The sequence below is a fragment of the Syngnathus typhle genome, linkage group LG1 (genome assembly GCF_033458585.1).
Source record: "Syngnathus typhle isolate RoL2023-S1 ecotype Sweden linkage group LG1, RoL_Styp_1.0, whole genome shotgun sequence".
Classification (NCBI taxonomy): domain Eukaryota; kingdom Metazoa; phylum Chordata; class Actinopteri; order Syngnathiformes; family Syngnathidae; genus Syngnathus; species Syngnathus typhle.
In genome coordinates, this window is record NC_083738.1 from 9436991 (window position 1) to 9450000 (window position 13010).

The following is a 13010-nucleotide window of genomic DNA, read 5'->3' on the forward strand; positions in this document are numbered from 1 at the left end:
ACCAGATACTTGGGACCTGCGGGATATTTGTCTTTGAATTTTTTATTCAGCAAGATTCCGTGTGGGGTTGACGTTGGTTTGCTCTGGTCTCTTGAAGGGCAGCACGGCTGGTGCAGATGGTGAGGATACATTCATGAAGAAGAATGCGGATACAGACGTTCGGCTCCAGTTATAATAACTTCTGAGATGGGGCGTGGGGTGGTGGATATCAATATGAACCCCTCGTCGTGACGCAGTCGACTTGCGACGTCAAAACTTCTGTCCCCTGACTATCTTCCCCCATCATAGTCAACCTCACACCCGAGTAGCGTTAATAAAATCTACATTTCTGTCTGGCAGGATAGGAAAAAAACAACAACAGTAGAACTGGAATTATTACGCTTCACAGTGCTCGAGGATTTATTCAATTTTTAATCAAGGTATAATCTTGGCAGTGTTGACTACCACTGGGATTTTTAATGCGCTCTTCATAAAGGCTCGGAAGCCTTACACGCCTATTTGTTTGATTAAAATATTTGCATGAGATGCAGCAACAAAGAGACTTGGGGTATAAGTTAAGTCACAGTTTGTGCTTTGGTCCTCAAGCCTAACAAATGGCGGTGAAAGGTCTTAGTGACATGGTTATACACTGAACCAGGCTTGCTATGAAGTGACGGAGGGCATTGAGGGGATGGGGGTCGAGGCTGAGGTTCCAGTCTAAGCCAATTTAACCAACGAGCTCAGTCTACGTGGCCCCGGTCAGCCTCGGGGAGATCCATCTGAGAAAGATTAACTCAGCATTTTAATGAGGGTACGGATCAAAGCCTCAACCACCTGTGCTGTGGAAGAGCTGGCGGACTGGCAAGGCAACTGTACCCAACTCAATGTAGGCAAAAGATCACCACCGGAAAGGGTCACGACATGGTTACATGGTTATATTGTACTACACGCAATGAGAGTAATGATGTTTACGAAAATATGCTGATATAAGCTTTAAATGTTGCAAACTCTATGTTTGTTTTATATGATAGACTGATTTAGTACAAGCCTCTACGCAAGCACCCTGAGGAAAAATAAAGACTTAAACACAGAGATCATAGATAAACAGTGATGTATTCCAGTATGATGCAAAGGCATATCGTTTGGTCAAAGGTTTAAAGTCACTATAGGATTAGACAGCAGGACCATTCGTGATCTTGATTTGGGGCATGAGCCAAGGTAAAAGTGGGTGTGCCTCCTGCGAGGTTTCTCATTTGCGACACTTTCTTCTAAGTAATGCAGGGGAATAAATCCAGGCATCAAGAAGATGCCCATCCTTGAAGGTGTATCATTCAGATAATCCCAAACTGGGAGTATTTAGCCAAGGGTGAAGTGCCATTTGAGGTTTAGTAATTGAAATGGTATGATCCAATGTTGATTCACCCCTAACTTCAAATGCGTGTCAGTATTTCAAGACTTTAACAGAGGCAATTTCTTCACACCCTGGCAGCATTTAGAGTGGTTTCATCATTTGGCACTTCATTAAAAGGCAAGGCAAGCCTGTAAGTGGGACAGACTGCCAATGCCAGTTAACAGTCGTGTGGCAGAAAGGTGGTAGGGTAACGACTGAAAATGAAATTTGGAGTTTAAGACTCATTTGAGTTGACACATGCTGCTACAGAGACCTCGAGTGCAGTTCCGAACACCAAACTAGCTTCAGATTCCAGAATCTCCCAAATATAGTAGTTCTGCCACTTAAGTCGATTATTTGGACATGTGTGCAATTGTTTCTGTCAAAAATGAAATGTGGATGGCATTAGAAAATGCAAAGCACAGTCAAATGCAACACTCCTGCCTTGCTAATTGCTCATTCAACTGTCGACTCCTTTGAGCAGTAGAAATAGACTAGCAAATAATATATTAATAATAATAATATTTGACCAATTAACTGTTGTGTGATTAGCTCCTTCTTCCTTTGCAAAAACCATTAAGCTGCTACACAGTGACACAATTGGGGGCCAACCTTAGATTCCATTGACAGGAAAATTACACGAGAGAAGTGACAGATGCTCTTAGAGAGTCTGAACCATGTCATGCTAAGTGTGTACGACTCTCAAGGAGACTGCTATGATTGGTGTCTAAAAAGCAAATGATACGTAAAGAAAAACAACATTTGGGAGAAGACAGAGATAGATCAAGTCATTTAGGGTGACAGAGGATTAGAATCAGATGGCTAGGGGCTCAGTAACTCTCCACCCCCCCATCACTTCCCTCCCTCGTTCCTCCTTAGAGCTAAGGGTTGAGCGGCTTGTCCTGATTTTTTTTTTTTTTCTTGTGGACAGAGTTGCTTGAAGAACCAGCAGGTGCTATGGACATCACTCTTCAGGCTGGGCAAGCATAGGCCCTTAGCAGCAAGGCCCCCCATGGCAAAGGAAGAGCATAGAAATCAGAACCTGGGGGATGGCGCTTAAAGCAGTGCCTGAAAAAGAGAAACACAGAAGTGTCATCAGAATGTGTGTTCATGAGTCATGTTTTAAATTTCCTGTTTGATAAGTGTGGGCCACATCGAACAGAGCCTCCTGTGTGTGGCATCGCATATTATCTTGCATTTGAAGAAAGAGTGATGGAGAGCTTTATCCAGACATGTCTCAACCAGATTTCATGGGTCTTTGATTGAAAGAGTTCTACAGTATATGTGTCATGTACAACACAAACTCATCCTTATTCTACACTCTGGGCACAGGATCAGTACTTGTCCAAAGGGATATCTGTTATCTTTATTTGGCGTTTTATCTTCGATCCATTCTGTGATCATTTCCAGAGATTCCCCTTAGGTTTGAGCTCTGCTGCAAGAAAACAAGTTGCCTTAACTGATAAGGGCCCATTCTTGTTTCAAGTTGGCATAGTTCTGCAGTCATGTCATGCCCAGTGAATTGACATGCGTGTATCTGATATGCACTGAGTTGTATACACTATCTGTTTTGTTTGCTGGGTCCTCAGAATGATCTCACTACAACTGTTTGAGGTCATACCCCTCATCCTCAAAGGAGGAGTCATTCTTTTTCAATGGAAAAATCATTGTAGGACTCCAGCTCTAAGCTTTCTCACATCGGCCTTCAAAAATCTCCCGTGGCTTCAAAATGTGTAATATCCTGTCGTCTCTTTGTCGTTTAGTGGTTGGCTTTTATAATATTGGCCTGGCGGAATGTTTGAATGTTAGAGCTTGCGATCAAGAGTCTTTCATCTCACATCTGGAATGTGTCAAGAGGAAACTTTCACATCGCCTGTGGTGTTTTGAAGAATAAAAGATGATCTGTCCAATATTCCTCGGACATTAGGATGGTGAGATGCTATTAAATGACACAGCTGGTAGATTGGTACCACCATCTACCGTAATCACCTCAACTTAGAGGCATTGTTTTTTTATTCGGCTGTAGTTTTAGATGCATTTTGGATTGTGCAGTAGTACTGAATGAGTTGTGTAGTGTTGTAGCTCATCATCTAGTTGTATCATTCGTATCAGTCCGATTTGTTGGTGGATTCAGACCACCGTTCCAATGAGCCACACTCTTTCAACCAAACATACCCTGGGTTAATTCTGGAATGCAGCAAATATATTTGCTTATTTTCCTTAAATTGAGAGATACTCAGTGATGACTTGACATCCAGAGTAGATGAGCTTGTCTCTTTTGAACTCCTTTTTACAACTAATTTACTGATGCTACGAGTCTACCTGTGCAACGGATGCCAGCTTGAGCTGCGCGTAGTAAAACTTCACTTCCCGTAGCCTCGTATAGAGTGCTGACTGCTAAGCCTCTTAACTGCATAGCCAACTTACTTTTCCTATAAGTCTTTAAATGAACAGACTTTGAACCGGAGAGGGGTGTTAAATGATGTTTGCAGAGACAGCGTCGTAATTTATGAACCATTCAGTTTTTAGAGCCACTTCCTTATTGTGTTGGACACACTGAACACTCACAAGTCTTTGAGGGTTCCCTCTTTCATTATTGTTTGACCAAAAAGACCGGGTGACCAATGTTCTGTCAAATGCGTGTTACTTCTGAATGATTGTTTACTATTGTTCTGCGCCCTTGAGCGTCCTGAATGGAACGCACAACATTAAGGAAGTTTTACAAAAAATAAATAGAAAAACGCAACAAAGATCATAATTCTCTGTGGATTGTAAAATGTTTGTCTCGCTGTCCACATTGTAAGACTTTTTTTCTTTCAACCATGCCTTGATGTCCGCGGGTTGCAGCCTCATCTCACTTCGGTTTGAATTTATGACGGCCCTTTGCAGGTCGGTGTTGTCTGCATGGCACCCCCTGAGGAGGAAATGGTGTCTGAGAGAGTTCCCCTGTCTCTTAAAATATTCCCTAATGGGTCTTGTGTTTCTGTATGCATACATACGTATATGTTGCTGTTGCTTTGTGCAATGTGCAAACATTGGCGAGTGCATAGGCCAAGCATATGTATACACTGTACATTTGATCATGTTGCCTTAGCATGTTTTAGTTTCTCAGTGACGCCTCATCTGTTTTCTTTTGAAATAAAGGCAGCTTGCTTTGGGTCAGCTCAGAAAATCAAACTGCGAATAGGTGAGAAGTAAAATATTGTCTCAGATTTTTGATAAAAGATTATTCGCACGACGGGTTGTTTGACTTGACAGCAAAGTTAAACATTCTTTTAAGCGCTGGAGGTTAAGACGAGAAACCAAACTCTTGAAAGTGTTATCTTTGTTTAAGGGTTTTAATTGACTTAACCAAATGAACAGAACATATTTATTCTAGTGGAATGAACCCAAAGGTCAGGTTTCTAACAATATCAATCTCCTGTATGATTAAATGAATGACATTGCTGCAGGACCCACCTTTGTTGTACAATGAAGGCATGTAAATTCATTAATCTGTCAACAAAGTCAACAATGGCATTCTTGTGTTGAATACAGACATCCTGGTACTATTGTAAGAGTTTCAGTATTTAGACTCTTTCATCAGCAGAAACACTCAAAGTGACTGAATGCTGTCTAAGAAATGTTATGAGCCTTGAACCTCACCTTGCTCTAGAACGGCATTGGCCCCTTGTGGGAAAGGCGGGGCCGTGGGCGTCTCCGCTTCCATCCGGCTGGTCTGTGGCTCTGACCGCTCCTCAAAGGGCTTTGCTGCACCAGCTTTCTCAGTGGAGCTGCTTCCTCCAGCTCTTTGCCATGTTCCGTGAAGGCCATTGGACCTGTGGGAGCCATACACAGACATAAATAAACAAACCAATAATTCCAATACACTCGTATAAATATCACGTTTTGATGATGGTCTATTATGTGTGGAAGAAAAGACTAATGGATAATGCCCCATGAGACATGTATGTGTGTACGGAGAGCCCAACAAGCATAATTTTCCATCAAGTGTGTGTGTGGTGGTAGCTAATGCAGAGCAAATTTACATCAAGTGAGCCACACCTCGTGTTTCATATCTCTGTCACTCTGCCTGTAGGTTGATAATAAACATCTCACAGTGACAGAACCAAATCGCTTTGTTTGTCACAAGATTAGAGATGATTCTGTGTGTGTGTGAGTGCGTACGTGCATCTGCGTGTGTGAAAGTAGGCGTGTTCGAGAGTAATTCCAGATGTTCTCATCCATTGGCAAGTCTGGCCTGGGTCATGTAAGAGCCTTTGGCCGAAAGGCCTAGGTCCACCCCTGGTGCGTCTCAGTGTGCTCAAACTGCCATAAACTGAATGATCCAAAGCACCCTCATTTGTAATGGGATATTTATGGTAATCATTGACTTCATATCAAATTTGTATAACTCCATGGAATACATATAGTACCTGATGCATGGAGCTGAGGATGAATTGTTGTAATGATTCTGATCGTCTTATTGGAAACCAATTCAGTCCTCTCTCTTTCCTTGATTCAATTTGAGTTCATCAATCTTCTCTGCCCTCCTAAGACTTCTTTCGAACAAAAAGAGGGGGAACACTAATTCCCACTGGGCACAGTCAAAAGTTGATTGAAACTACTGACATGGGGTCATGACATTCCAGTTTGCTCACAGACACTGGCACCATTTTTAGAGTTCCCTAAAGAGTGACCTTTGGAACCTTTACAAGGGCTTGCTTGAGGACACAGCTTGAGATAAGTCACAGGGTGGACCGCAGAGGTGAGGTTGGAAGGGAAACAGCAGCTCAAGTCACTACAAAAGGTTGGCATTAAGTTACTAAAAACAATTTTAGTACAACTGACATTGTTGAAGGTTAAGCAGCTGGGACTGTTGTTATTTTTTAACCAAACCTCGGTGTCAACCTTTCAATACTAGGTATGTATTCTACCAATGATACTTTGGCAACATAGTGATAATTCTCCTTAAGAGCCTAGGAATGGGATGGCAACCTCAGTGATAGAGGGGGCCACATAGGTCTTCAAACTAGATGTATGACTAAAATGCCATCCTAAATATAAACAAAATATGTGCACATGGCTGTGTTGGAATCAAACCAATGTATTGAACCAAGCTGTAGATTGAATTTGAGGGTGAAAAACCCCACACACAGCCTTCCTACTATAATGTAAGTGGAAACTGCATACAGCACTCTAAACAACCTTCTCCAAGGTCCCCAAGGTTGATTTTATGTGTGGTTCAAAGCCTTTTGAATCATTTCCTATGATTCACAACCTTCAGCTATACCATACTGTAAGAATTGCCAAAAGAACAACTGAAAGCATTTGAATGGCATTCGTCAACTGTGTCAGTAAGCTAGTTCATTGAGTGTTTTCTACGTGTTATCCCTGAAATGCCAGACATCTCGAGTTCCATTTCCTCAATAATCCCCCTTAGCAAGCACATTACACGCTATATTTGTGGCAGAACACTAGGCTAATTCATAGACCAAGGGGAAAAAAAATCTGTTGCATATTTCCGCATTTAAAGCCCATCTTTGCCGCAAGGCGCTTTAATCCGCACATTATCCTTTTGTTATTCCTCGATGTAGTGAAAGATTCACAGATTCTTGAAATATTCTGGTAATTTTTTTCCAATCCTTAAGGCTGAACGCTAATACGCGTGTTGTTTAGGTAGGTTTTATGGCAAATTGAAGCATCCAGGAAGGATTTATACTTTTCTCTGTCAATTGGACTCAGAACTAGTTGAAATAGTTCAGGTCTCACTTTTAATCACATGGACAACATGCTTTCACCACTTGAAATTATAAAGGTGCATATTCGTGCCTCAAAGACAAATGAAAAAACAATTGGCCTAATAATAATATTGAACGAAAGCTCTCTCTCTAATGGTGGCTTCTTATGGGATGGTTTTGGTGACATTGGAAAGGTTATCACAGATTTAGGTGACTTCGGAATAAGGCTATTTTGGACTAGTTCCTCCTTCTTGACAATTGACCATCACTTAAACATTTGGTTTTGCACATACACTACCGTTCAAAAGTTTGGGGTCACATAATTGTTTAGGTGACCCCAAACCTTTGAACGGTAGTGTATATATTTATTTAGATAATTATTTATAGATTATATATATAATCTTCTGTGTAAAAAATCTCATACAAATATAAAATATAATTTATAATATTTAATTCATAATATTTTATTATAATAGAATTTACACTACCGTTTAAAAGTTTGGGGTCACCCAAACAATTTTGTTACCCCAAACTTTTGAACGGTAGTGTATACCTGCAGTCACACCTTAATGTATAGTGGATCTGCGAAATGACTGTGTGACCTACATAATCATAGCGCCAAAAGTCATCTCCTGTCCCAGATGCTGATATTGTCTCACGCCAGGGCCGCAATGAGACAATTTAGATGTCCACTGCCACAGCAGCCTGTCAAGTAATTGCTGTGCACTGGAAGCAACGATTGTCCAATCTCAATCAATCCACTGCGTCAAAACACACAGAAACGTGTAATGAAAGCTGCTAAAATATCCTGTGGCCGGTGATATGACTGGTAGTATAGATTACTCGTGCAGCCACTAAGAAAAGTTGTGATGTGACTTATAACAGCCAGCAAAACACATATATATATATATATATATATATATATATATATATACACAGTATATTTATATATTTCTTTGTGTGTGTGAGTGTGTGTGTGTGTGCGTATCCACTGCATATTCCATCTCCATAAACAAGGATATGTCATCTGTTTTATTGGCCTGAAATTGGAAGCAGACCCTGTAGTATCTTCTTTAATCTTTTCCCAGGAGAGATACTCGTGTTTCTCCTGAGCTGGTAAAGCACAAAACTAACTGGATAACATATGTCTGACAATAGTAAACCTCTTAGCTCTTTTCTCTGATGACCTTGGACCCCTCTTCTGTCTTTGCACCAAATCGGAACTCTTATCTTCCTGTTGCTAATTCTCAAATTAAAGTTTAATATATTCGGAAATTTAAGAATGACTGGATGTTACGTACTTCTGCATAGATGGATGCTAGAGTTGAAAGCAAATTAAGCTTGAGTAGGTTGGGGAATAGTTGTCACTGTCAAGATGAGCTGTTTGATTCGCCGCCCTGGTTTCCAAACACATCCTGAGGCGATACGTTGCCTCTCATCAAATGCCGCGCTGTCCTTCTTATCACGGCCTAGTGCAAAGAGGAATATTGACAGCTCCTCTGTATTGTTACTGCAACAGTCCATCATCAAAACCGCAGCCTTTCGGGATATAAAATATAACTTCCAGGGAAGAAAAATGCCCATTCTTTGGTTTAAAGCCGAGTTCATCAGCTGCCCTCATGGCAGGCGAGAACAAAGTGCACATCACAGTGCTGCCAATGGGCCAGAGCTGCTTATGAATAGTCGTAAAGCTGATTTGTGTGAACCGACTGCCAAAACAACCTCATAACAAATGTCTGCGCTTGTAAATGGAGCGACAACACACATTTTTCTGTCATTAGTGCAGCGCAGATTAATTTACACAAGACTGCGAGAGAAACGATTGCAGCGAGCACACAGAGGCGCTGTGTTCAGAGTTGAGGTCGCGGTAAATGTATGTATACAAACACTGTTTGCAGTGGCCATCGACATTTAATCCACATTCAATATTCTCTGATTGATCGTCTCTTGGATCTTAATGGCCGTTTGTTTAACCATCTTGCCTGCCATCTACGTCGCGTCAATGGTGAATCAGCCGTGTCACAATCGCATGACGAGACCCTGACGAGCATTTAATCTGTCCGCCATGTTCCCTTTACTCTGCTTGCAGCGCTTATCTGACATCTCTGTGACACACGCTGTAGATTGTTCTGGAGATATCCGGAAACAAACAACTAGCAGAAGAAGGAAGGTTGTTATCGGAGTGAATTTTACTTTACAGTATGTCCAAGTCTTAGCCACTTCCAGAAACGGAAAAACTTTTCAACCAAATCTTTGACGATATGGTGTGGCTATTAGTGTGATTTGGCGCTTTGGCATATTAATCAGGAAATAAATTCCCATCCATTTTCTGTACACCTTAGACTGTTCACTAGTCAGTTGTATAAAAGTATTCAGTAGGAACTAAAGTCAACTGTGTGTACCACTTTACTATCACGTTTGAACCCAACTGAAGTGTAAGCTTGACCCAACTCACTCCACAGTAATCATCACGTTTGCAAACAGTGAGCAATTCTTCAAAGAAAGAGACAACCCTAACCCTTTCACTTCCAGTTGAAGTTTATGGTCAAAGTAAATCTAAAACTAGTAGAAATACATGTGGTGAATTTCAAACAAACACAAGGTTTAGTCTTTAGTCTGCTAGCTAATGGAAAACAAATATATAAACAACCCTTTAAGCATCATATTTGAAAACAAATAATGTTTAGACATTGAATATAACAGTAGCTCATAATTTTTGTGCTTGAATACATTTTTGTTTAAAGCACATTGGAGATTTTCTTAAGAAATGTTTTAGATGTGGGTCTTTTTATTTTGCAGATTTTCACCTATTGTATGTAGGTCAGGTACATTTCCACCTTTGATAAAAGTAGTGGTTCACTAAACAGCGCTGTAAACTGGTCCTACCTGTAATGGTGAAGTGGGTTTCACAATTCCCGCGGAATTTGTATTTGCAATGCTTTCACTGACAATAATGACGAAGACAGAAATGAGTTGACACTGATTATTAAAGATGAGAGCCATCACCACATAACATGGAACGATGCCGGCTTGGTTTGGAGCAACATAGAAAGGATATTGCTTTTGTGTCCCTGAGTGCCTTTAGCACTTTTGCAGAAAATTCACTAATTCAGACATTGTTAAATCTTTGGACTGGAGAAAATTATAGTTCACGCCTCCCAACATTGAGTTATTTGATTGAATTCTAATGATCCCTTTGAACGAAGGATAAAATTGAGCAGTAAAAAGAGTCTATTTTGGTCACACAATAGAATTACATGTCAATGATTGTCTCTCTGCAACCGCACAATTACATTATGTTCCTACAATTATTGCGAATAATAAAAAGGGTACTAAAAAAGAGAATAACATGCTTTGTGGTTGCAGCCTATTATACGGACAATGTGCAAACCTCCTGGGTAAGCAAACATCAATTGGCTTTGCTGTGGAGAGGAAGAATGAGTTCCCTGGAGGGTGTAGCCATGGTTATCGTGTGACGTCGGAGGAGCAGAGACCCGCTGTCTCAACCCTGCTTCTCCCCTTCTTCATTAACTTAGAGGCGACGAGTGGCATTAGCCGGTGAATCCACATCGTTACCAAAGACACGCTAACCCACACAGCCAGACGAAGCAGAGATGCTTGCCACGGCGTAAGCACATTAGCGGATCAGGATTATTTATCCGGGATGAAGTGTTAATTGTGCTAGAACAATACAAACATTCTCTTAGCGTTAAATAAACGCTCGCGCTGTCACAGCCTCAAAGAGAGGGATTTGTCATCCCTCGCCACACACGTCCGCCCTACACGTAGTAGAATATGTCCAAACAGGTAGGCAGTTGATGCTCATCGCAGACGCCACCCGAAGTAATTTTGGCCATTGGCAGAAAGTGGTACCAATTGCTGAGTTTCAGACCACCATACCATGGCAGCCACCATGAAGCCGCTCAGTTCGGAGCTAGATCAATCATCTTAAATTATAATCTAGGGCGGTCCAAACGACAATCCGGGGGACATTTGCATTGCCCTGTGAGATTTCTGACAGACAGTAACGATATTTAAAACTATAAAGAATAATATCCTCACTTACGGTGATTGATTAGTTTAAGCGTGTTAAAAGTCAAGAATGTTGAGACTCTTTCAGCCTTAATTTATTTTACCTTGAGTAAAAAGGTTAGACACCCCTGTTCCAAAGTCAGATTTCATCAACGTACCAGCATATGGTACAGTTAGAATCAATGATCGTTTTATCTGTGATGTTAAACCTCCTCTGCAGTCTCAGGAGCATTTGTCTTGTGTCGTCTTTGATTTGGGCTGGGGGCTGTTTGATATGCAGCATTGTTGCGCTATGATAATGCTGCGCTTGTGGCCGAGCTGAAGGCCGTCTTTGTCCATTAGGAAAGCAAAGTGCATGAAAAGTTTCTCCCGTTTAATGCAGCTTTCGATTGCAACCCCTCACCGTACCCTCAGTGTGAAGGTTCAGAGAAAATTAAGATAAAAAACAAGCAGCCCACTACTTTCTGCAGATGTCCCTGTGAGTCAGCCTGCCTGCCTTGTGCCCAAAGTAGCGAGCGTATGAAATGATGAGGTGTGAGATGGCGTGCTCGCTGATGATCAGAGCGCTACCGGTTCAAAGTGCTGCCGGCAGCAGCACTGAGCCGGCTAATGAAGCTCTCGACTCCCCTCGCTACTTGACTGCCTGTCGCTTTATTTGCAGTCACACTTCTAGTTGGAGGGGTGAATTTGTGGCTACAAGGTTACTACAAGTTGGGGGCTTCTGTACTCCAGCAGCCAAACTAAATAAGTCCTCAAACTTTTCCCTGGTGAAGAACAAAATTTGAGTTTCCCGGCCCTGCTGCCAGTCCAAACATGATAAGCAGTTGTGGAAGATGGTTCCAGTTGAAGTCTATAGTGTCAGTGCATCAATAGTTTAATATAAATGTGTCACAATCTAAACACTCATATTATTTAAAATAAATGACTTATAGATTATTACTTGAAAACATGTGGCAGGACTCTCCTCTAAAAACACAGGCTAAATTTACCTCCTCCCCAACGTACAAAAATCTTAGTCTCTCAGTCCAGATGTATCACCTCACAATACTTCTCGACATCAATTACTACTTTCTTACTATTGGCCAGGGCTATGGCATCAGATATATGTGATCTGTCAGGGCGTAATTGAAGGAGCACCACAGGCATGCAAACAAACATAAAGAAAAGAAAAATAGTTCTTCTTCTACAACTATAACCGAAAAACAACTGGTGACCCAGGAAGATGCTGTAATATTATTCATTAATCATAGTGAAAGAAAATTTTTTGTTACTATTGCCAATTTGTCTTATTAGCTGTCTAAATGTGTTGCTCCACCGTTTGTGTCCAAATATTGACGGCAATCCGTGCAAACCATCAGCATGTCAACAATGTTTTCCGTTGTTTGTTAGCAATAAGGTAAGCATACTTTGCTAAAGAATAACTGTGTTGTTTTCAATACGCAATGGGTTAATGTTGCTTTTGTGTTTAATTATGCAGTAAACCTCAACTGGGAGTGCCACTAAAAGCTTGAAGCCTTTTATTAATGAATTGTTCACTATTTGCCCAACTGGTACTTTTGTGAACTGCAGTGGCTTGAATTGAGTACCTCGCCACCATACAGCTGAAGTTTGACCACCAATGTGCAGTAGTCTTATATCTTGAGGAACGGTACTGAAGTCGGCTACATCCACATTTGTGATGCTGACTGAGAGTATCCTTAAAGACGGCATGTCAAGGACAAAGCAAAACACAACCCCGCTCTCTCCTGTGTCATCATCATCCCACCTCCTCTTGGGCTGTGAACCTGCCTACTGCCATTTGACAGGTTGGAGGAGGAGAAACAGGAGGGAAATGTCACTATGCAGGGGCCTTTCTCTCCCCACAGTACACTGTATATACACTTGTGATG

At 41.4% G+C, this 13010-nt stretch overlaps 1 protein-coding gene across 1 annotated transcript in view; it reads right to left on the reverse strand.

Moving 5' to 3' along the window:
• Positions 1 to 1073: 1073 nt before the first annotated feature.
• The window catches only part of apln (apelin), a 21316-nt gene continuing 9379 nt past the window's right edge, over positions 1074 to 13010 (reverse strand). Inside the window, exons 2-3 of the mRNA XM_061284429.1 lie at positions 5015 to 5187; positions 1074 to 2437 (exon numbers count right to left, since the gene is read on the reverse strand). Of these exons, the coding sequence (XP_061140413.1) occupies positions 5021 to 5187 (167 nt within the window). The 3' untranslated portion in view covers positions 1074 to 2437; positions 5015 to 5020. The remainder of the gene's footprint in view (positions 2438 to 5014; positions 5188 to 13010) is intronic.